The sequence below is a fragment of the Stigmatopora argus genome, chromosome 1 (assembly GCF_051989625.1).
Source record: "Stigmatopora argus isolate UIUO_Sarg chromosome 1, RoL_Sarg_1.0, whole genome shotgun sequence".
Classification (NCBI taxonomy): Eukaryota; Metazoa; Chordata; class Actinopteri; order Syngnathiformes; family Syngnathidae; genus Stigmatopora; species Stigmatopora argus.
Genome location: NC_135387.1, coordinates 27,153,571 through 27,179,429, shown reverse-complemented (window position 1 = coordinate 27,179,429; position 25,859 = coordinate 27,153,571). Strand labels below are relative to the sequence as shown.

At 40.4% G+C, this 25,859-nt stretch overlaps 1 protein-coding gene across 2 annotated transcripts in view; it reads right to left on the bottom strand.

The window, feature by feature from the left end:
• Positions 1 to 25,859, bottom strand: part of nphp4 (nephronophthisis 4) — a 166,294-nt gene that overhangs the window by 133,540 nt on the left and 6,895 nt on the right. For both annotated transcript variants that reach the window (XM_077613815.1, XM_077613806.1), the window contains exons 3-6: positions 15,079 to 15,239; positions 14,510 to 14,574; positions 8,613 to 8,762; positions 4,694 to 4,830 (exon numbers count right to left, since the gene is read on the bottom strand). In XM_077613815.1, the coding sequence (XP_077469941.1) occupies positions 4,694 to 4,830; positions 8,613 to 8,762; positions 14,510 to 14,574; positions 15,079 to 15,239 (513 nt within the window). The remainder of the gene's footprint in view (positions 1 to 4,693; positions 4,831 to 8,612; positions 8,763 to 14,509; positions 14,575 to 15,078; positions 15,240 to 25,859) is intronic.

The following is a 25,859-nucleotide window of genomic DNA, read 5'->3' as shown; positions in this document are numbered from 1 at the left end:
AGAGGGTTGGAACGAATCAATTAGATTTTAGTTCATTTCAATGGAAAACGTTCGCTCGAGTTACAAGAAGCTCAACATACGATCTCAGTCCCGGAACGGATTAAGATCGTACGTCGAGGTACCACTGTATTATTTAGGTGATATAAAATGGTCCATATCATGATAGATTTTTTTTCCCATATTGCCGACCAAATTAGCCACATGCTTGTTAACAGAATGACAAATTAATTGAATGCATAAATCAGCGAATGCACAAAATCTAGGGCTCGGCTACATAATATGCTAAAAAAAAAGGCAGCTGAAGTCAAAAACTGTATGCTAGCCCAGCATTAACCGTCAATGATTGGTCGCGTTGGGCAATGTGCGGTTATCTGCCACTCTTCCTTTTTACACATGGGCATGGAGTCAAAAAATCCACTGATACAAGTTCACTCCCACAACTAAAAAAAGGAAGTTGGCGGCTAAGGCGTGAGCTTCTCTTCAAAGACAGCTTGATAATAATCCAGTGGGAGTCACACTTCAAAAGGTCACACTTTTTCCTTTCTCAATCTGCATGTATTTGTCTCTCACACTTGCGCACTCATCACACAGATTAATTAAAAGCCGCAATCGATGTGACTTCCGCACGTATTCACACCCTGGCAAAGACGCCAAAATGCCGTCACAGTGTTCAGACAAAAAAAGTAGAACTATTCTGCGCACGTCACCCTGCTCCTGACGTCCTTCAAAAGGAGGTGGTGCCAAAAGAAAGACCCCCAGAAAATTGTGAATGCCAAAAAAGAGAAGCCTATTCAGATCAGTGTACAGTAAAAATGGGACATTTTTAATTGATTATCCGTTAGATGTGAAAGCAATAATTGAAAAAGTTGACATTGAGTCTCTTCAATTAAACGCCTTGGGAATGGGCTTTTTTTAGTAAGGCAGTGCAGTAGTCAAATTTTCCCTAATAGGGCTATTTGGACTATGAATGCATATAAATCCATGTTTTAGAGGTTTATAAGGTTTTTTTTTACTATTAGTCGCACCTGAATTGAAGTCACACTCCCAAAAGAATGCACAATGAAAGAGAAAAAAATATATCGGTCGCACTGGAGTATAAATTTTTACAAGATTATAAAGTAAATAGTAAAATAGTTAATACCAGACAAAAGAAGCACCTGATAATCTAACACAGGGGTGTCAGACTCGGGTTGGTTCGCAGGCCTCTTTAACGTCAACTTGATTTCACTTGGTCCGGACCATTTTAGATATAATATTTAGATTTTTCTTTTTTATAAATGGATTAAAAGAACTGGATTAAAAGCTCTGAATATTCATTTTTTTTATAAATCTAAAACAATGTTTATTTTATCTTTTTTTTATATATTTTTAAATTTTACAAAATGATTTTTGAACTAAAAACACAGAAAAAAATGATTAAAAAACTACAATTATTGATTTAAAAGGGGGAAAATCAGGAAATTTAATATACATCAAAACTCTTCATTTTAATTTGATCCTAAAACAGATAGTCGGCACTCATGATTTACTTTCCCGGGCTACACAAAATGATGCGGCGGGCCACATTTGGCCCCCAGGCCGCCACTTTAACACATGTGATCTAACATATTAAAAAAATTTGGGGATAACTACAGCCTAATAAACATTATAACAAGCTGTTGGCGGTCCGAGAGAAAAAACTAAAGACAAACGATTTGCACTTGAATTTAAGGAGCAGGCCTAGTAAAACTAGCCGCCTCCGCGTATAAGCCGTACCCTTAAAATTGCCTTAAAATCGATGAATTTTAAAATTTCTCTCGTATAAGCCCCCAGATTCAAAAATTTCACCTTCATATTCATGGTTTTAATAGGCGTACAAATAATATTTTTGATTGACAAATTCGGCATTTATGCGAGAAAATATGGTAGTTGTCGCCTATATATATTCTGTCTTAAATTTTTGTGAAATTTGGGCAGTGTGTCTTTTATAGAAATTACGGTAATTGTGGATGTATTGTTGTCTGTAGTTTTGAAAGTTGGCAATAGAGGGCATGCCATGTCGAAAAAGTGAGAAAAATGAGAAAAAAATAAATGAATATTTTCGACAAATCATTGTCAATAAGCCAATAACTTGGCTAAAATGATGAGCGATAGTATAGTGATTCAAATAGAGTACATTACTACATACGCTTGATTCTACAGACCCACACGCATAGCAAGGCCACTTTTGCACATGTCAAAAATGATTAAGTATCGTATTTTTTTTTCGCCCAACGTAGAGAGAATACATTACTGCGAGTCACAATTCATTGGTCGAGGAAATGTGTAGTGACAGCTGGAAGAAAAAGATTTGTGTTTGCAGACCGCATAAATAAAGAGTGAGATAAATAAATATAAAATGAAATAAGCTGCAGAGAGGTATGTCCAGGCTATCACGGCCATCTTTAATTAGACAAATGTGCTTCCATGCTATCTATTCCGCCAGTATTTGCACATGTATCATCATTATTTGGCAACAATTTAAATGAAAAATACCATGCCAAGTTGTATAAAGGAGTATAATATACTTTATATAGATAGATAGAGTCAATCTAGTGTTATTTGTCTCCTTATAGGATTTTTTTTGGGGTGGATCGAGAGTTTTTATCCAATGGAAAATGATTGCAAAGCAAGGTTTTTTACCAAAGTAGGTTTATAGCGGGCACGTTAAACAAAAATAGCCTCAAAGTAACGTTATAAGGTAAAATAATAGCTTTTATGCTTCGGTTTTAGAAAATCCATTAGTAGGAGAAATATGACATGTGCTGTACTGAACGGCTGCCAAATTGCTCCAAATCAGTCAATCTTGACAGGCTAATGTCAGGAAAAAAATGGACTGAATATTGCAAAGAACTGAAAAGATTGGAATGGAGTGAAAATCTATGAAGAATCGGTGTAAAGGTGTACGGATAGAAGAACATCAAAAATGCACAAAAACTGAAGTATAATAGCAGATTCGTCTGTTGATTAAGTGCTCGGCTTTTCTTCATTTAGAGTTCAAGTTCACTCACCGGCGAATGGGAACAGAGTATTTTATCCGCAGACAGTTCCCAGGAGATATTTCAGTGCATTTTGACAGAGTTTCTATTCTAGAAGTTTACTCCTTACACATGGCCAGCAAGTAAAACAAATAAAATAGAAAGTTGCTTCTATGGCACTTTTCTGTGATATAAGTACCGTATTTTCACGACTATAAGGCACACATAAAAGTCTTAAATTTTCTCCTAAATAGACAGGGCGCCTTATAATCCAGTGCGCCTTTTATATGGACCAATACTAAAGTTGTTATCACGATAAAATAAATCAGTCGATAGGGTAAACCATCCTCTACAGCTCTCACAACTACGGCAAGCAGCCCCCGACTCTACTATTTTCCCCGTAGAAAAAGTACTGCGCAGTGACTGCTGGGATATATAGTTCTTTTGTCAATACACCCAATGGATTGTGGCCTGGACATCGACATCAACACCGCTTTATGAAGCATGGAAGGCAGTGTTGGAATAGTTACGCTAGCTACTAGCTAGCTACTATTTGTGAATGGATTGTGGCCGCCTGGACGAACGTATAAAACACAACGTTTTCGATGACTCATTTGGACAATTGTTCAATTCGGACACAGAAAATGAGGACTTTGATGGATTTGTGGGTGATGATGACGTGAGTACATTGTAAAATGGCTAAATAAAGTACAACCGAACTCAGTTTTGCTTTTGTTGCCTTTTTAAAACCCTGTTTTTAGCGTGTGGGTGTAGCGTGTATGTTTAAGCTGGTGTATATTTAAGCTGGTGTATATTTTGCCATGCCTGGCTGCGTCTATAAAAACGGTGCGTCCTTTGTGTGTGTCAAATACAGAAATAGGACTCGTTACTGACACTGCGGCTAAAAATATGATCCGCCGTATAGTCGTGAAAATACGACAATGCCTAAATAAAAACAAGCATTGTACCGAATTTATTTTTGTTTTTTGTGGTTAGTCGACCGGGAATGTTCAGGCAAATGTTTTAACCTGGCATTGATTTTTAAAATAACTGTTCGTTATTGAGTGCTAATTTTTTTTTTTTATATTTAGAATCCCACATTTAGGCAAATGCTAAATCTGATTTGTACTAAAAACTGAGAAAATAATCAAATGAAGGCCATAACATAATATGAAAAGATGTTTGGGTGGTGATCTGCCTCCTACTAGCTGACTGAAGGTAAGTGAAAGACAGTGAGAGGTAAGCGACCTGTATCCATAACAGCAGAATGCCAAATTACAAGTCCGTAACTATCACTTATTTAGGTCTTTTGCCGAGTAAACGCAGCTTATGGAGAAGCACCACCAATTTCGTCATATGCAGTTTCTGGGTGTGATGACAAGTAGGCTTTTTTGTTGTTGATAAAGACGACAGGGCCTATGTCCGATTATGTATTATATAACATGATTACTTTGGTACTAAATGAGGTTTCCGATACAAATTAATATAAATGTACTTTAACGATTTGCTTTTTTTTCTCCAAAATGACATACAAAAATCGTAATAATCGTCCTCAAGCGGGATGGAATTGTGATACGAATCGTACCGCCAAATACGACGCGATGCACGGCCCTAGCGTGATGATAAAATTGTTGATTTTGTACCACTCTTTACCAGTGCGGTATGTAAAAGCACATTAAAAAGACACGTGGCCTTACCGTGTTCTGGCAGTCGGCATTGATGAGCTGCAGCAGCTGACTCTCGAAGACCTTGAGGGACGGCTGGAGGCAGATTGTCAGTCTGCTGAGGGTGAAAGGCAGCATCTTGAGCAGCACAGGTTTCAAAAGCCAATCGCCTGTCGACGATAAAAACGTTTTCTCAAAGTATGTTGACGCTATTTTCCTCTCTTCTTTCCATTTCTTCCATTGCTTCAGAACGTTCCAGTTTCGCTTAAGGCAAGGGTGTCAGATTCGGGTTGGTTCGCAGGCCGCTTTAACGTCAACTCGATTTCACGTGGACCGGACCATTTTAGATATAATATTTAGATTTTATTTTAAATAAATGGATTAAAAGAACTGGATTAAAAGCCCTGAATATTCAGTTTTTTATAGATCTAAAACAATGTTTATTTTAGCTTTTTTAAATATATTTTTAGATTTTACAAAATGATTTTTGAACTAAAAACACAGAAAAAACCATTAAAAATTTACAATTATTGATTTAAAAAGGGGAAAATCAGGAAATTTAATATACATCTATACTCTTCATTTTAATTTGATCCTAAAACAGAAAGTCGGCACTCATGATTAACTTTCTCGGGTCGCACAAAATGATGCAGCGGGCCAGATTTGGCCCCCCGGGCCGCCACTTTGACACATGTGCTGTAGAGTAAATAGAAATTCCTGTAATAAACAAAGAGAATAAATCTAAACATTATTTGAGTACATATTTTGTGGCTTAAGGCGTTTTGCCCTATTTTCACTGGATTCCAATCCTACGACGATCTTATTTGGCAGCCGCAAAACAATGTTATGATATAAACTGAAAGTTTCATGCGGAATAGAATATTTTATGTAAATGATGACACGTTCATTCCCGAAATGTTACCCATGTTATGACGGTGAGAGCAGAAAAGACATGATTCAGAGTCCCGGTCATGCAGGGAAAACTTGCGGCTGAGCTCTTTCCAAGAATCGAAGGAGACATTTGCTTGGGCAGAATGCTTAGCATCTGAGTCCAGAAACACTTACTGGCTCACAACAATGTTACTCACACAAAACATCGGAGAGCTGCCGTGAGAAAACTATTTTCACCTTTTTTCTCCCATAATTCATTGTAGATGAAAATGCTTATTTTGAAGAGACTATTCACTATTATTACACACTCGATTTATAGATTCCGCTGGCAGATTATCAACTAGGTCACGCTATCTCCAGTAAAAATAATGCAACCGGTACGGCTCGGTGCTTGTAGATACAGTGGTACCTCGACATACGAGAAATTTGAGATACGAGTAAAATTTCGGGCTAGTGGTCATGCGTTATCCTATTGTGAGGACATTTGTGTGCATCATTTTCGGAATATTTTGAAGAGAATACAAAAGCAAACTACCATCGATAGTTTGCATCTGAAAGTCAGGGTGGAGGCGGGGCAAATAAAGCCGAAGAAGAGAGATGAAAGGTATAAAAACGTAAAACAAAATTAGAATTAAGTTTAGTGTAAGGTTAGATGAAACTTATTTTTGAGTGTCTGCATCGTAATCCAAGTTCATTTAAATTTGTTTATGTTATGTTACGAGCGCATTGCCGTGCAAAAAGTCTCTCCCTCTCTCTGTCACTCTCTCTCTCTCCCTTCCGGGAAATCCGTCTAATTTTAGAACTATTAAAGACATTTTAGTAATATTAAACAACTAGTTATTTGATAATTTGTTAATAGATGGCGAATTAGAACAAATAAAATGTTTTTCCAATCCAAAAGCCTGTTTTGGTGTTTTTTCAGAGGGTTGGAACAAATTAATTTGTTTTTAGTTCATTTCAATGGGAAACGTTCGTTTGAGTTACGAGAAAATCGACATACGAGCTCAGTCCCAGAACAAATTAAGCTCGTATCTCGAGGTCCCACTGCATCTTTAGGCGAGGGAGATGTGGCCACCCGCAAGGCAAAAATTGGCTCGGAATTTTCCTCATATCTCAAATTGCTGGTATTTTGGGCCATTCGTATGTGAAGGTATGACTGTAGTATGGTATGTAGTAACAAAAGGGATAATCCTACTTCATGTTTTTTTTTATTATCGCGGGCATGTCTAATCTACATTATCCACGATATTTGAGGGATTACAGTTTTCTCAAATTATTGTTTTTCTGAGAGCGGTAACTATGTCTGTTTGGCGCCGTGCTGTGAAACGCCTGCGACTACAAAAAAAGAAATGACTGATGTTTTTTTTTTATTTGGCTAAAGAGAACCCGAGAAAACAAAAGCACCTCTCCGACGCGACAGTTCAAGCCTGTGGTTTTAATCTCTTCGGGAGTCGTAAATGTAACCGCGACGCATTTGATTGCAGCGCTTTTCTCCAGAGAATACTGGTGTGAATTTCACCGGGTGGAGCCTTTTAAAAGGCAGCTAGGGTCTCCGGTGCTCACAGAGCCAGAACATGACGAGGATTAGCCTGTTACCATACCTTGGACAAACTCCCAATGATTGCAGCTGCGCACGGACAGACTTCATTGCATTCCCTCTGAGTAACTCACTTCCTGAGCACTTTAGACATTTCAAGTTGTGATTGAAAAAAGTTCTCAAAGAGGCTGGAGGTATGAACTGTGAAAAGTACACGGCAATAGCCTTAAAGTCATTTTTTTGGGGTGGTGGTTGGTTCATATCATCGTTGAAGGTTTTCTCATGCTTTGGAATTGGACTTCAAACTGGGAACAACTTTGTTTGCCTCCCATTTAATATACCCAGGTATATTAAACGGCAGGGCTACATTAAATGGCGCACAAACGGGAAGGTACGATCCACTACGCACTCTTTATGCTATGACGGGGTGCATCAAGGTTTTGCAGGCTAAAACTAATTACTGCTCAGATTAAAACTACTTACTGCTGAATAAAGTCTGACTGGGAATTTTAATGAACTTAAGTATCTATAATTATGCTCCCATGAACACCATACAAATCTTGCCAAAAAAGCTGAGTTGCCGTTTAATATAACCGGCTATATTAAATGGCAGGGGTATATTAAATGCCGCACAAACGGGAGGCTCAAAAAAGCAAAATTCATTCAATATACCAGGGTATATTAAAGGGCAAAATATGGTAGTTCTTTTGAACTTGTGGGTTCAAACAGCTCAAATATTCAACCGTGACCAGACGTTTCGTCGAAAGAAGTTTGGTCCCCGGACGTTTGGTCGACCGGACGTTTGGTCGCCGGGTTCGCTCGCTGTCAAATTATGACAGTTTACTGTTGATATTTTGATATTTTGATATTAGATATTTAGATATTAAACTCACTCTCTCTCTCTCATGATTATAATTTTAAGAGCTGGTTTCAACAATAACGTCCGTTCGACCAAACGTGCGTTCGACCAAACGTCCGTTCGACCAAACGTCCGTTCGACCAAACGTCCGTTCGACCAAACGTCCGTTCGACCAAACGTCCGTTCGACCAAACGTCCGTTCGACCAAACGTCCGTTCGACCAAACGTCCGTTCGACCAAACGTCCGTTCGACCAAACGTCCGTTCGACCAAACGTCCGGGGACCAAACGTCTTTGAGACGAAACGTCCGAGTACCATATTCAACGGAGTAATAGGAGTACAGCGGTAGCTCTACTTACGAAATTCATTGGTTCCAGAACTTGTTTAGATTTTTCGTAAGTAGACCAGCATTTGACATTGAATTAGCACAATCCGTTCCACAATCTTTAATACAAGCCACTATAAACCCTTTAAAAATGATGAAAGGCACCCCAATTTTTGCGGAAATAGGTGCAAAAAAAGCTAAACAAATTTGAAAATTAACAAAATTGGACTGATATGACATATTTAGTGTACCGTTACACCCCTCATAAGAAGAATTGGTGTGATGAATGTGCGGGTTGGCGACTCATTGCGAATACAATGTTATAAGGAACAGTGTTTACCTGTTGGAGAAGGTGCAAGTCCAGGGATGTTCTCATTCCTGGACACGAGGACATTCTCTGGAAGGAGGTGCATCATGGGAGCCAGAGCAGGATGTCCTTTTAGCGTGCATTCCAAATGTGCTTCATCAATCGTTTTCAGATGATCACTGTCTGCAACCACAACAATTGGGCTACACTTTATTATTTTTGTTCAGAGATTTGCATGATAAAGACAAACTGATTTGCTGAATAGAAACTTGTCACAAACAGTATTGTTTAAAAAACTAAGTCGCAAGATCAAGCAACAACAAAAAAAGCATACTCTATAACAAAGGTGTCCAAATTATTCCACAAACAGTTTAATCGCCTTAAAATTGTTGAATATTACAATTTCTCGCATATAAGCCGCCCCCTGATTCACAATTTTCACCTCCATATTCATGGTTTTTATAGGGAGTACAAATGTGTTACTCTGAAGGGAAAATTTTAACAAAAAATGATCGCCCATGGTATTTCTGAGCTAGTGTATGAATCAAAAGCACATTATTAGGGTGAATATCATAAGTTAGTCATTCATCCGGTGATGGTTGTTTTCCTACTGCAAAACAGAAAATAACCAACAAATAGTAAATGTTAATTTGCCGACATTTACTGGTGAAAAAGAGTATAGCAACGCTGTAAAGTATTGTGTGCATATAAGCCGTACCCTTGATTCAGTCATATTTTTTTTTTAGTTACAATGCGGCTTATATGCGAGAAAATGCAGTATTAAGTTCCATTGGCAACTTGTGTCTCTTGCGACTTCAGTCATTCATCCATTTTCTTAACCACTTTATCCTGAATAGTTGCATGGGGTGCCGGAGTCTATCCCAGGTGACTTCGGGACAGAGCCAGGGGACACACGGAATCAGCGGCCAACCAAACGCAGATCACAAGAAGACAAACAACCCATCACTCGCAGCTAGAGGCGATTTAGAGTGTCCGATCAGCCTAGCATGCATGTTTTGGGAATGTGGGAGGAAACCGGAGTACAGTGGTACCTGGACCTACGATCAGCTCTACCTACGACATGCTCGAGGTACGATGAAAATTTCGATCGAATAATTCACCCTAGATACGATCAAAATTTCGAGATGCGACCAAGCCAGATGGCCATGACATGAGAGGCTGTTTATATAAAGTTATCCAATCGAATCCAATCATTGTAGCACACTTTTTTTGCCTCATCTCTTCGTGTATAACAGATATCTACGAGCACCGAACGATTTATTCAGACGAGTTTCAACCAGAAAACGCACAACGCGCATCCGTGGGCAAAAAGAGGGATTTCTGGGTAATGAAGTATACTTGTGCACACAACACAGATAGCCAATGGCACCCTTTCTCAGAATAAAACTTCATTACCCACAATCAATACGTGGGTAGGCTGTTATTCTTTCCTTAGCCTGTTAGCTCCCGCAATCGCTCATTCAAGACTACTTCTCGTTGGCAAGTGGTCGTGTGTTATCCTATTGTGAGGACATTTGTCTGCATCATTTTTGGAATATTTTGAAGGGAATACAACAGCAAATAGCCAATCGATAGCGAACGTGAGGGTGGAGGCGTGGCAAACAGCTAACCCGCCCAGAACGAAGGTTGAATTTTTTTTTTTTTAAGTTGGAATTCAGTTTTGTGTAAAGTTACATTAAACGTATGTTTGAGTGTCTGTATATATTAATCCAAGTTAATTTAAATGTGTTTGTTCCGTTTACGAGTGCGTTGTCGTGGAAAGTCCCCCCGAAACCCCAACCCGCCCCCTCTGCGTGTCTCTCTCTCACGTCGGCAAAATCCGCCCAATTTTAGTTATATTAAACACATTTTATTACTATCAAACCACTAGTTATGTGTACCTTTGTTAATAGATGACGAATTAGAATAAATAAAACATTTTTTCCAATCCAATATCCTGTTTTTGGTGTTTTTTCAGAGGGTTGGAACAAATTAATTGGTTTTCAATTCATTTCAATGGGAAACGTTCGCTCGAGTTACGAAAAGCTCGACATACGATCTCAGTCCCGGAACAGATTAAGATCATATGTCGAGGTACCACTGTACCTGTAGAAAACCCACGCAGGCAATCTCCACCCAGAGAGGCCCCACCTGGGATCTTTAGACATGTGTCTTCCTTATTTTGGTTCTGCTTTAGAGTGGTCTTTCGCTTATACAGAACAAAGCAGGGTATATACTGTAATCCTAAAGTTCATTTCAACATTTGTTCGAATACTTTTGAAAAACATTGGAATAAAAAGTTTTTAAAAATCATGTATTGAGAACAGATGTTGTCGTCACGAATCAGCCGTAAGAACCAACAAGTATCCACTCAAAATTGGCCTCGACATGGACGCAAGAGATGGACAAAGACTTACTGAGTGGAATATCATGTACACATTAGTACTGAAGTAAGGTGTACATGGTATTCCACTTAACAGTTACAGTGCCGCCTCCTAGAGCGACACACAAGGTTAGAATGATCCACCTCCACGTTGCGTCGGTGTAATATTTTCAGGTGCAAGGCTCCTTATGACTTGACAGCCAAGACATTCATATTTCAGCATTTCAGTTGCCTGTCAGTTACCTTGCTTTAATATTCTCTCGCACCGCGAGTATCATTTTCCAGGTCTTTACTGAAATGACAGCATTCAAATTTGAAAAAATGCGTCTCTCCGGAAAGACGAGCGCAGCCTGAACGTGATTTGGGGTTGAGTGATAAGCTCGATGTCTTCTTTCGAGCACGTCGTTCGTAACAGTCCCAGTCGTCGACGCAAAATGGAGCTCATATGAAATGTGAGAAAATGGTGGTTTGCTCCGCTCCTTCAATCTTTTAACTCTCCATAACAGTCCGGTAAAACAGTAAAAGAGCACCAAAATAGTGAAAATGTCAAACACTGAAATGGATTGGATCTTTCAACACAACAAAGCCAAGAATTGGCAGATGCGTATCAATCAGTAATATTCTCTGACATTTACTTCAATCTTAGCAGTGCTCATTTTTATCTTGGGCTAAAGACGGCGTAGCTACGACACCGTGAGTGACTTTTCTACCGTGTTTCATTTTTATTGTCTAGAATTTTGTATAAGGTGAACCTTTAAATCTCATTGTACTTGTACAATAACAATAAAGGAAATCAATTCAATTCAATTTCAACCCTAGTAAAACAATCCACTTGAGAAAGTTGCAATACATTAAAATATATTCCCTGATACAATACAGATGCATACCTGTCAACTTCAAAGTTTTTCCTGGATTTTATGCGGGGTTTTTTTGATCATATCAAATTGTGTATGCGAGGTAAAAACTTTTGTACAGGATTTCTTTTTAAATATGTTTTTTGTAAAATCGATCTCATTTTACTCATTTCGGCTCTAATCCGGAACCTCTCGGTCACTGTTATCAGACGAAAACGCCATCATCGACTGTTAATATTGTCATGCTTTAAGCATGATATGCGCACGCGCATCCCCCTTTCACACGTCCGCCTTTTCACTATATAAATATAGCACGTCAGCAAGCAATGTACCCAGACAGTTTAGCTGTCAGAATCCGTGACCGGACGATTCGCCGAAAGACGTTTCGCCGACGGACGTTTGGCCGACGGACAGTTCGCCGAACGGACGTTTCGCCGAAACGCTCGCCCCGCCCCCGGATCGTGTGTGTACATGTTTTTCAACCTCGGCCCGCGGGCCATATACGGCCCGTTACAGATAACATTCATTTAGGAATAACAAGGGCATGTACTGCCCCCCGCTGTCCGTCGGCAAAACGTCTTTTGGCGAATCGTCCGAGTACCGTCAGAATCTATAGAATCTTGAATTTATTGCATACAAAAGGCACACAAACGGATTGAAATTTTGACAACATTGGCTGTCCCGACGTCATTAATTGACAAAAATAGTAAGAAAATCATTTTGGTTGACTTTATTAACAGCCCAAAAGGCACAAGGGCCAACTTGAAATCTTTCAATGTTACCAACACCATCACATTCGCCTGAATTTAATATATTTTTCTTACATTTCTGTATTTCTTCAACTAAAAATGGCTCCATTCTGCGCACTATTTTAAACCTGGAATTAGCATAGCTCCCCTGTACCATGACGCCATATTGCGTTTATGTTCAGATTGTGAAGACATACCAAACCACAGGGTTTAAATACACAGACAAGGGTTGATGTCAATCACAAACACCTGGGTCTAAGCCCCTCTGATTAAGCGGCTTTCTTCCAGTCTCGTCCCCTCGAGACGGACAGACGACACACATAATATATATCATGAATCTTTCACAAAGGACAGAAACGGCGACGAAAATAAAACTCTCATCCGGCGGAACACGACTTTTCTCCGTTCACGCCACACCCGTTTAAATTCCCCGATCAAAAGGTTTCACATCTTGACACGGTGTCACGCCGATAAAGATAAAAGCCCGGGAAAAGAGAAAGGTCGTAAAAGGACTAAAACACAACGAGTGGCGGAAAAAGCGATCTCCCGCTTGAAACAGAAGAGCAACGTTTGACGAAACAACGAGGCACGTGCTTAATAATTAAAGTCATGTAAGAGTCCATTTGAAAGATGCCTTTCTAATATTCATGGGACATGATAGCCAAGACGGCAAACCATGCACGCTCACTGAGCGCATTGTTATTCATACGGCATTACACTACAGTGTTTTGTAATTTATAGTTTGACTTTTAGCACACTGCCTTTTAACACAATGAGATTAAAGCCAAGCCCCGACAGGATTGCGACTCAAATGCTTGACTCCGGTAACATTTGTATTACAGTAGACTACAAAATAACTTTCCAATGTGCACACTTGCTCCCACTGAAACACCACTAGCTTTCCTTCATTCACATACCTGGCAACCTCGGCCAATTGCTCCCCTTATTAACGATTGCAATTCCCCTTATTAAGCGATAATAAACCGTACAAATGCAACGCAGAACATATTTACTCACATAAGCTGCACTTAAGTCTAAAATTTTCTTCAAAGTGGACGGGGTGCCCAATCAGTATGCAGTAAATGCAAGATTCTGTAGATGTCGCTGTATGACGCTGACAGCTTGACTGTCAGGGTACATTGCTTGCTGACACGCTATATTTATATAATGAAAAGGGTGAAATTTGTGCATTTCATGCTTAAAGTATGACAATATTAGCATATATTATGTTTTCATCTGCTACTAGTGACCGAGACGATCTGGATTAGAGCCAAAATGGCTAAAACAAGATCGGTTTTACAAAAAACATACATAAAAAAAATCCCATACTAAAGTACACAAATTGAAATGATCAAAAAATGTATAAAATACAGGAAACACGTATAAATTGACAGGTATGCATTCATATTTCATACCGCTTAGCGAATTGGTGCGTACAGGAAGACATCGTCTGATAGTGTACTCGGACATTTGGTCGCCGGACTTTTGGTCGCCCGGACGTTTGGTCGCCCGGACGTTTGGTCGCCCGGACCTTTGGTCGCCCGGACGTTTGGTCGCCCGGACGTTTGGTCGACCGCACCGTTTGGTCGACCGCACCGTTTGGTCGACCGGACGTTTGACAACATGACAGAGAGTTTACTGTTGAAACCAGCTCTCAAAATTATATTCATGAGAGAGAGAGTTTAAATTTAAATATCTACTGTTGAAACCAGCTCTCAAAATTATATTCACCCGGGCGACCAAACGTCCGGGCGACCAAACGTCCGGCGACCAAACGTCCGGCGACCAAACGTCCGGTCACGGTCTGATAGACATATTTTAAAGCTTCAATTTCCTCTTCACGTTTGGTTCATTGTATTGTTAAAAAGATCCAATTTTTTGCGTCACCATGTGTAAACAAGAATCCTGAAAGTGCATTTAAATAAATCACATAAAGGTTCTTACAGTCATCAACGTCCTTCAACAGAGGATGGAGAAGAATTCTTGGTGAGCCCTGAAGTAGATTCAGCCTACAGATTGAAAGCAAAAAGAAACAATGACAACTTCATTCATTCATTCATTTTCTGAACCGCTTATCCTCCTCACAGGGGTCACAGGGGGTGCTGGAGCCTATCCCAGCTGAGCGGGGGGAAACCCTGAATTGTTTGCCAGCCAATCGCAGACGACAACAAACAATCAATCATAGTTAGGCGCAATTTCGAGTGTTCAATCAGCTAGCCTAGCATGCATGTTTTTAAGATGTGGGAGAAAACCGGAGTACCCGAATAAAACACCGAGCAAGTCCGGGGAGAACATGCAAAACCACCTGGGATCAAACCCTCGACCCCAAAACTGTGAGGTCGACGCGCTAACCACTCATTTCCCGGGCTGCCACTACTTTATGACATTCCCCCAACTTTTCCTATTTTTAAAATTCAAGTAGCCACCCTGAAAAAACATTTCTGTACTGCAAAGTCTTGCGGACACAGACATAAAACAGCCATTGCTAAAAATAGCTAAATTGGGCTCATCACCGTCTCTCGCCATGAGGCTCTGTCTTGTTGGGAGAAAGATCCAAAAGTGTAAAGCCTTGCCCCACGGCTTGTTGCGAACCATCCGACCTCTTTGACAATGCCACTAGCTCCAGAACCAACACGGTGCTGGGCATACGCAGGGATGTGTGGAAGTACAGGATCTGGAAGAGAGGAGAATGAGGTTATCAATCATAAAATGCCACTTGGTCAGAGTACAAAATGACCTCATCATGTGCCACTGAAGTTTATAGGCAAACAGTGCTTCGGTGAAAGAAGGACACGTTCGGGCAGGATTGGTCGGGGACTGACAAATCTCAAAAGTGTATCCTTGTTTTGGGAAAAAATAAAAATAATACCGTATTTTCTCGCATATATGCCATATTTGTAGCTTTAAAAAAATGACTGAATCAAGAGTACGGCTTATATGCGCACAAATCAGACTTAAAATGCATGAAACTGCAAGGTGACAAAGACGAAACACCATAAGGCAAGATAGCCCGGTACACGGTCGATTGGTCGCCGGTCTTTTGGTCGCCCAGAAGGTTATTGATAATTACCATTTAAATTGTTGCTCAAATTCCCTAAATACAAACTGCGAACTACTATTTAGTCATACTTAATGCCCTTACCCTTTTGGTCGCCGGTCTTTTGGTCGCCCATTGTCGCGGTCGGCGCGACCAAAAGACCGCGACCAAAAGACCGCGACCAAAAGACCGGCGACCAAAAGACCGGCGACCAATCGACCGCACACGAGATAATACGGTCATTTATTTCGAAATAGAGAAAAGACAAATGGATAAAATGCTAAACAAAAATGTATTTTGACGAAAAAACGTATCTTGCATAAAACGTGAAAAAACTGACATTGCTCGCTCAGGGTGCCGCCATCTTACCTAGGAATGACAAACTAGAGCGCTACGGACACGCTTCCTGGTTGTACTGCTCACGTGACTTCCTTTTTTTAATTTGTCTACGTGCAGGCAACAGCTATTCAGAATGTGTAATCCTGCAGACGATCATTTTGATTCATACAGTTTCTCAGAAATACCATGTGCGATGATTGTTCTTTAAATTTTTCCCTCTAAAGTAACACATTTGTACTCCCCATTAAAACCATCAATATGGAGGTGAAAATTGTGAATCAGGGGGCGGCTTATACGCGAGAAATTGTAAAATTCAACAATTTTAAGGCCATTTAAAGGCAATTTTAAGGGAGCTGCTTATACACAGAGAAAATACGAAAATAATGTGAGAGAAAATACGGTAATTGGTGGTGTCCTAATTGCATATTTTCACAAGCGAGTGCAAAATGTATTTTACTTTCGTAATTTGAACAAAGCTATCCAACATTAAAGCAGTATTTATTGCAGGGTTATTAGCCAAAGCATTTAATTTTTTATGAACAGTATGAACGAGCTACAAAGTCAGATAGAAGACCACCACAGGCCAGATTCGGACCCTCTAGCGGGCCGCTTCTTGCCTGCGGGCCGAATGTTTGACACCTTACTCTAAGTTCCGCCTTCCACTTTTACATATTTTTGCCCAAGACAACAGCATAATTATTTTTCTTAAATATGGATTTTTTTTCTTAAGATTTTCCCTTCAAAGTAACACATTTGTACCCCCTATTAAAACCATAAATATGGAGCTGAAAATTGTGAATCAGAGGGCATTTTATACGAGAGAAATTGTAAAATTCTACAATTTTAAGGCGATTTTAAGGCAATTTTAAGGGTGTGGCTTATACACAAAGGCAGCTAATATGCGAGAAAATACGGTAATTGGTGGTGTCCTAATTGCATATTTTCACAAGCGAGTGCAAAATGTATTTTACTTTCGTAATTTGAACAAAGCTATCCAACATTAAAGCAGTATTTATTGCAGGGTTATTAGCCAAAGCATTTAATTTTTTTATGAACAGTATGAACGAGCTACAAAGTCAGATAGAAGACCACCACAGGCCAGATTCGGACCCTCTAGCGGGCCGCTTCTTGCCTGCGGGCCGAATGTTTGACACCTTACTCTAAGCTCCGCCTTCGTCTTTTACATATTTTTTCCCAAGACAACTATTTTTCTTAAATATGGAAATTCTTTAAATGACGTGGTGGTCTGGTTATGTTTTTATGGATCATTCTCCATTCCAAAGGTCCTTTAAAAGAGGGGAGAAATAGCCAAAATTGAATGGACATTTTGACATGGCACATTTCCCACTTGAAAGGTTAAACTTGCATTTGGTCCTGAATTTTAGAGGACATTTTAGACCTTTGGAAAGAAAAAAACGTTTCTGTGTCGGATCGTTACGTTTGTGATTGTTTTGACGCTCTTCAAATGAACCTTCATCACCATCCCGTGCTCATTTACATACAGAAAGGTAGAAATATGAGTCCATCTGTCATTGTAAGTCAGCAATATTTTTCCAAAGCAGATAAGACGGTAATAGCTTCATAACGCAATTCAAACGATCCCCATTTTTGACGGAACTTTTGTTCAATGTTTACAAATCCACTGTCATCGCCGTTTGCCTGCGTGAAAAAAATGTAATAACAGAGACGGGAGTCCAGAAACTGCAGGTAATGCAGAAGTGGACTTTCTTCCCGACAGATGTCCAAATTAAACGTTTTTTTTCTGCCTCGGCCTTTTGATGGGATTCCAAATTGATTCTCTTCCCATTTTCTGACAAAGAGAAAGAAAAGCGAAATGAGATTGCGAGATGGAAGGAAGTCCCTTGGAGCTCAATTTCTGTCAAAAGACATACAGAAAAACAAAAGGGTCTCAAAAAGAAATCCAGATTTTTCTTCTAGCAAAGACACCCTTAAATCCCTTCTCGGAGATCGTGTTATTATAAATTGGAAAGTCTGACTAAAATGTAGAGGAAAATATATTTTTTTAAGTAGGTCAAGGCGATTTTAAGAAATCAACTCAGAAAAGATGAAGTCAAGCTCAGTTGTGACATATTTAATCTTTCAAACATGATGGAAATTAACATTTTCAGCAAATATTTACTATATATAAATATATATAAACTTCATATGTATTTGGCAGATCCAAACCACGATGTTGCAAATTCGCGATAGTGAATCCATTGAGTTGCCAGGAATTACGGTAATTTTTTTAACCCCAATAGCTTCACGCTAAAAAAAAAAAAAAACAATGAAAGACATCTTTAAAGCGCTAACAATACGCTAAGACAAAAGATATCAACAAAGAATTCCTGTCCTGTGACTAATGCACAGGTACACGGTCGATTGGTCACCGGTCTTTTGGTCGCCGATCTTTTGGTCGCCGGTGTTTTGGTTGCCCGGAAGGTTATTGATAATTATCATTTAAATGGTTGCTCAAATTCCGTAAATACAAACTGCGAATTACTATTTAGTCATACTTAATGCCCTAGTAATTATTAGCTCCAAATTTCCCGGACTTTTATTGTTTTTTGTTGGAGAACTTGTTCTTGACCCTGACGGACGTAGCTTCTTAAAGGGACAACGCATGTACATACAAACTCTTCTACACTCACACGTGGGCTCAGTCAAACTGCTCATGGCCATTTTTGGCTTTTATTGATGCGTAGACCGTGTTGTTTTACCTTGTTTTGTCGCCGGTCTTTTGCTCGTCGGTCTTTTGGTCGCCAGTCTTTTGGTCGCCGGTCTTTTGGTCGCCCGTTGTCGTGGTCGGGGCGACCAAAAGACCGGCGACCAATCGGCCGGCGACCAATCGACCGGCGACCAATCGGCCGGCGACCAATCGACCACACACGGTGTAATATTGTTAGTCCTTTACTCCGATGTACATGCTACTTTTGGGGGTTAGCGTATCACCCAAACCGATTGTCAACAAAGAAACAAAAACAATTATTTGGGCTACGATGACTGGCCTTGACAGAAAGCAGCCTCGAGCAAGCTTGGCTCATTCAGGCGTTCAATCTTCACCTCGAGGGCAATGTTACTGCAGTGAGGAAAAGTAACGGGACCCCTGAGATGGGCCGTTTACACGTTTTCATAGATATTCTTAGGTCATGCATGAATATTTGCATTTGGCGGCGCAGACAGGGAATAAAGCAAGTGTAGCCTACGTAAACACATCATTCATAAATAATGTACAGCCTCGACCAAGTCAGACTTCACTGTTGACTTTTGTGAATACGCCCGGCGAGTTTTAAAAGATAAAAAAAGATGTATGGAGATATGGAAGTTTAATAAGACAACAGTTTTAAAATGCAATGGCGGCGGCCGGGTATAAGGAAAGTCATTTTACTGCTACTGTTTACATTTCACATTCTGTCAGACTGAAATCATTGTTTTTTTTGTGTACTGGAATTTCCTGACTATAAAGTCACAATGGAGTATAAGGTGCACCTTCAATGAATGGAAAAATGTAAAAGTAGTTTTATATAGAAGGCCCAGTAGCAGTGGTAGTGTAGTAGTAGTAGGAGTAGGAGGAGGAGGGGGAATAGTAGTAGTAGTAGTAGTAGGAGTGGAAGTGGTAGTAGTAGTAGTTTTAGTCATTGTAGTAGTAGGAGTGGGAGCGGTAGTAGTGGTAGTCGTAGTAGTAGTTGTAGTCATTGTAGTAGTAGGAGTGGGAGCGGTAGTAGTGGTCGTAGTAGTAGTGGTAGAGGTAGTAGTAGGATTAGTAGTGGTAGAGGTAGCGGTAGCAGTAGAAGTAGCAGTAGCAGTAGGAGTAGTAGCAGTAGGAGTAGTAGGAGTAGTAGGAGTAGTAGGAGTAGTAGGAGTAGCAGTAGGAGTAGGAGGAGTAGCAGTAGCAGTAGGAGGAGTAGCAGTAGCAGTAGGAGTAGCACGAGTAGCAGTAGGAGTAGTAGGAGGAGAAGTAGGAGGAGTAAGAGGAGTAGAAGGAGTAAAAGTAGTGGTAGAGGTAGGAGGAGTAGTAGGAGGAGAAGTAGGAGGAGTAAGAGGAGTAGAAGGAGTAAGAGTAGTGGTAGAGGTAGGAGGAGTAGTAGTAGTGGTAGCAGTGGTCATGGTAGTAGTGGTAGTAGTAGTAGGAGGAGGAATAGGAGTAGGAGTAGTAGTGGTAGCAGTGGTCATGTAGTAGTGGTGGTAGTAGTAGTGATAGCAGTAGTGGTCATGGTAGTAGTGGTAGTAGGAGGAGAAGTAGGAGGCGTAAGAGGAGTAGAAGGCGTAAGAGTAGTGGTAGAGGTAGGAGGAGTAGTAGTAGTGGTAGCAGTGGTCATGGTAGTAGTGGTAGTAGTAGTAGGAGGAGGAATAGGAGTAGGAGTAGTAGTGGTAGCAGTGGTCATGTAGTAGTGGTGGTAGTAGTAGTGATAGCAGTAGTGGTCATGGTAGTAGTGGTAGTAGGAGGAGGAGGAGGAGGAGGAATAGGAGTAGTAGTGGTAGTAGTAGTAGTAGCAGTAGTGGTCATGGTAGTAGTGGTAGCAGTAGTGGTCATGGGAGTAGTGGTAGTAGTGTTAGTGGAGTAGGAGTAGGACTAGGAGGAGTAGGTTGAGGATTTTGTTATACACCCACCAAATGGAGCTAAAGAGAATTTCATACCATGCTTAAGCAATATTGATCCATATATTAGGCCCATTGATAGGTATTTTAGTTGCACCTCATACTGCGGAAGACAGGCAAATTGTATTTATTATGGTGAAAGAAATATGTATTTAAACCGACCAGGCCTTGTTTAAAAAAATAAATTAAAAAAAGAGGTGAGATTAAGAGGTTGGACCACCGTCAGCCACAATAACAGAAATCAAGTGTTTTTGGGCGGTGAATCGTTTCAAGATAAGTTGGTCTGTCTTTTAAAAAAAATATATGTTCTCAAGAAATTTTGGGGGAGAGCAAAATAAATAATGTGACCCGCCTCCAAAGATGAGTTGATGTCATACAAAAAAAAAGCGAGGCAAAACAAAATGAATGGTCGACAAGGAAATCTGATCTCTCACCCAAAGATAAGAAATGACTAAATTCACAGCCTAGTGAAGAAAGAGCGACAATAATGAGATTCATATCCAGCAAAGACAGAGAACTTATAAAAAAACAGATTACATATTTGATTATGTTTGATATTCAACACTTGAGCACTGGCAAAAAAAATAATGTTGACTTGATCTCTATTTTTAATGAATATTAATGTCATATTTGAGCTATCAGGACGAGAACATCTGTTAAATCTGTGTTTAGCCGTCAATGTCATTGAAAACACACCAACACTAACATTCACAGATGTGTAAAATCCACCAAATCATACTTTTATATGGGCCATTAGATTTATTACATTTTAGTATTTGCGATGCCAATGGCTTGCTCTTAAAACTCTTTGGCCCGTTACATGTTACAAGACAAATTTTAATGTTTGGACAAAAAGTCAGTGAGCGATTGCTTGGCCAATTAGCTGATTAACCCTGAACTCGTAAATACCGTGGGATTGACATCCGCCGTGTTTTTCAGCTGATCTCGTCCAAATTTTAAAGCCGTGTAGGCCATTTCCCCGAAAGCTTTTGACCTCGATAGGTTGGCCAGAAGAATCATGGGACTTGTCAAGACATCCCTCCATTCATTCATTTAGCACTTATCCGAATGGGAAAACATGCTTTGAATCAAGGCGGACAACGAAAAGTTCTGAACTCCATTCATAAGAATATCATGGAAACTGTCTCTCAACCCGCAAATCCCTCTTTGTAATGTCTCTAAGAGCACTGGGCGGAGCGTTGGATTTTTTTCAATGTTTTTTTTCCCCGTTAGTCAGTGCGAATGGCGGAGCGATCGCTAATACAAGAGGAGTACAGACGCTCCCCTACTTACGAACGAGTTAGGTTCCGAGCGATTGTTCATAAGTTGAATTTGTTTGTAAGTTGCTCAGTGCTATATTTTGTATTAGAATTTATATTTAAGGCCTTTATAAGTATATTGAAGGTTTATATAAGTGCATTTGTATGTTTAAGGCTTGTATAAGTAACACACATTGGTTTGTACTGAAAAAAACATTTAATAAAATGGAGAGAATACATACAGTACTGTATACATACATTAGAGAGAGAGAGAGATTTACTAGAAACTGGCCGAAAGAAGCTATCTAATGGCGATTGCAGTTTTCTTTTTTTCATCATAAATGATGCGGTAGCACTGTATGGCATCATTCAATTGATTTGCAAACTTTGTGCAACGTTCAATATTTGGGTCCTGCTGCTCGATCTTTATATTTATAAATGGTACTGACGGTCGAACGATTCAAGTTGTATGCCCGTGAAACGCTCACCACTCTCACGCGCATCAAGCTTCGTTTATAAATACGAGAAAATCGACAGACGAGCTCCGTCCCGGAACGAACTAAACTCATATCTCAAGGTACCACTGTACTTCATTACTTAAGTAAGCGAAAAATACGGCATATATGTGAGAAAATATGGTTGTAAGAGTAAAGGTAAGGAAAATAGTCATAAATAACATCTAGGGCTCAACCAACCAAAGTTTTCAGGTTTTACTTGTTAAATTCCCTGCTTTCCACCCAGGTTTTGGTCTCCTGACGTTTAGTGCTTCTGAAATGCCTCAGAGTCAGTCCTCGGGCGTCGTGTGTGTGTGTTAGTGTGCGTCCGTGCGTGTAATCTTTACTGTTCAAAGGATAGAAGGAACATTGAAAATTTCAGGGCAATAGCAACAAAGTATAAATCTCTTGAATGCATCATTTTATTCATTAAACAAAAACTGGTCACAATGATTGTGTCACGTAGTGCAGGCGTGAAAACGGGGATGGAACCAATTGCGGGTAAACAGGCCGGGTGGTGGTAAGTCACTGTATTTGACGGCCTATAAGTCGCTGTTGTTTTTTGTAGTTTGGCCAGGGTTGCGACTAATATGTCTTGTGTGAAATTAGTCATAGAATTTCAATTCATATTAGTTTTTTTTTTTTTTACGGGGCTTTAAAGACGTGATTAATAATGCAGGGGTGATCATAAAACATCCCTGGAATAGCGCGTCTTCAACTTTTAGAGGTTCACTACATCTGAGTTTTTTCTGGGGATTTTTTTTTAAATATACATACAGTGTTTGCTCGACTATTGCAACTTGGCTTATCGCAAATTCACTTCTTTGCGATTTTTTTCTGCTATTAAAAAAATAGTTTATAAAAATGTGAAAACCACGTTGAAACCCGCAAGCGGAAGCCACTCCCCTGTCTTCCGCTTGCCACTAGGAGTTAGCATTGAAGAAAAAAAAGCTAGTTTTAATAGGGGTGACCCTACTAAGCAATTTTCCGATTATCGCGGCCATGTCTGGTCTGCATTACTATAAATGTAACAACGAAAAAGTAGCCTAAATTAGCGCAGTAATTAGCGCTTCTTCACAAATCTACTCAAATAAAAGGTAAAAATTTGGTAGCATGAATGACATCCACGCTAATTGTATGCTAACTTGTTCCTAGCAACTGGTTGCTTTTTCTCCTTGTGCCCTGCGATTGGCAGGCCACTGATTCAAGCGGCACTCGGACGTTTGGTCGCCGGACGTTTGGTCGCCGGACGTTTGGTCGCCGGACGTTTGGTCGCCGGACGTTTGGTCGCCGGGCGTTTTGGTCGCCGGGCGTTTGGTCGTCGGACGTTTGACAACATGACAGAGTTTACTGTTGAAACCAGCTCTCAAAATTATATTCATGAGAGAGAGAGTTTAATATCTAAATATCTACTGTTGAAACCAGCTTTCAAAATTGTATTCCCCCGGGCGACCAAACGTCCGGCGACCAAACGTCCGGCGGCCAAACGTCCGGCGGCCAAACGTCCGGCGGCCAAACGTCCGGCAGCCAAACGTCCGGTCACGGATTCAAGTTACCCCCCACCTGGTGCCTGAAATCAGAAGCCCCCACGACCCTTTGTGAGGATAAGTGGCACGGATAATCAACCAATGAATTGTTTGTCAAGGTAAAACGACTCCACACTAAACCCCACCTCTGCTCATTTCTGAGTAAAAACTGTCCTATTGTCAGCTTTTTCAAAAATGGCGGCTCAATTTCACCTTCATCTAAGCTCCTGTGACAGACAAAAGCCCAAAACAGCACGACGCCTTCACCTCTCCTTCTCCCACGTTAACTTTGACGTTAGGCAGTATGGCCGTTTAATTCCCTTAAATTCCAAGCGTATGGTTGGGTGGTGCTGGGTACGCCACTTCAATGCGTAAAGCTGTTAAGCAGCAGCTGCTCCGCTAGATGTTTTGTCCCTTTGGAGCTGAAATATTGATCAGCTTTCCAGCAGACCTCACAGACTTGGGCCCCACCGGCCCATGTATAATTGAAGTGTATAGCGCCCCCTCTCTCTCGCTCTCTCTCTCTGTGGTGTGCCAGCTGGGAGAAGGAATTAAGCGCAGAGGTACCCGGAAAGCCTCTCTGCGCCTTTGTCCATCAATCATACGGCTTTTCCACACAGAGTAGTTAGTGGGCTCGCTACATTTACCCAACGGGGGCGTCATACCGCGACACGGATTTGACGCTGGTCATTCTAGTCCTCTGGTACACAGGTGTCAAAGTGGCGGCCCGGGGGCCAAATCTGGCCCGCCACAGCGGCCCGAGAAAGTAAGTCATAAAAATAAATCTATTTTGTTTTCTTTTTTCTACAGACATTGATGCTAGCTAGGGTGGCTAGCGCATCAGCATCACAGTTCTTGGGTCCTGGGTTCAAATCCAGGTTGGTCCACCTGGGTGGGTTTTCTCTGGGTACTCCGATTTCCTCCCACGTTCCAAAAACATGCATGTTATTCTGTTTGGACAATCGTGTGTCAAAGTGGCGGCCTGGGGGCCAAATCTGGCCCGCCGCATCATTTTGTGTGGCCCGGGAAAGTAAATCATGAGTGGCGACTTTCTGTTTTAGGATCAAATTAAAATGAAGAGTAGAGATGTATATTAAATTTCCTGATTTTCCCCCTTTTAAATCAATAAGTCATTTTTTAATCCATTTTTTCAGTTTTTAATTCAAAAATCATTTTGTAAAATCTAAAAATATATTTAAAAAAAAGCTAAAATAAACATTGTTTTAGATTTATAAAAAACTGAATATTCAGGGATTTTAGTCCAGTTCTTTTAATCCATTTATTTAAAAAAAAATCTAAATATTAAATCTAAAATGGTCCGGCCTTCATAAAATCGAGTTGACGTTAATGCGGCCCGCGAACCAACCCAAGTCTGACACCGTTGTTTTAGTAGGTCGTTTTCAGGCTAATGAACTTTCATACCAGATGGCAGTCGGCCGCTTTTACAGGAAATGGTAATCCCACAAAGGTGCGAATTTGGCTCCAGTCCATCAGATTTCATGGACTTTCTTGCCAAGACATCTAAACAACTCACAATTGGGTTTCGTCAAACTTTCGAGGAGTGGAGACACGGGGGCCGAATTGAACACGTGTCGAAAGAAATCCTTCTCGTCAAATGGAATACCGTATTTTCTCGCATATTGGCCATCTTCGCGTTAAAGCCGTACACTTAAGATTGCCTTAAAATGGTTGAATTTTACGATTTTTCCTCGTATAAGACGGCCCCTGATTCACAATTTTCACCTCCATATTTATGGTTTTAATAGGGAGTACAAATGTGTTACTTTAAAGTGAAAATCATGAGAAAAATCATCGCACGTGGTATTTCTGAGATTCTGTATGCATCGAAAAGATTGTCTGCTGGATTGGACATCCCGAAAGGGTGTTGCATGCACATAGACAACTTCTAAAAGGAAGTCACATGAGCAGTACAACCAGGAAGTGTGTCCGTAGCGGTCTACTTTGTAATCCCTAGGTAAAATAGCGGCGCCCTGGGCAAGCAATGGCAGGCACAAGTGAGTTTTTTTTCACGTTTTATGC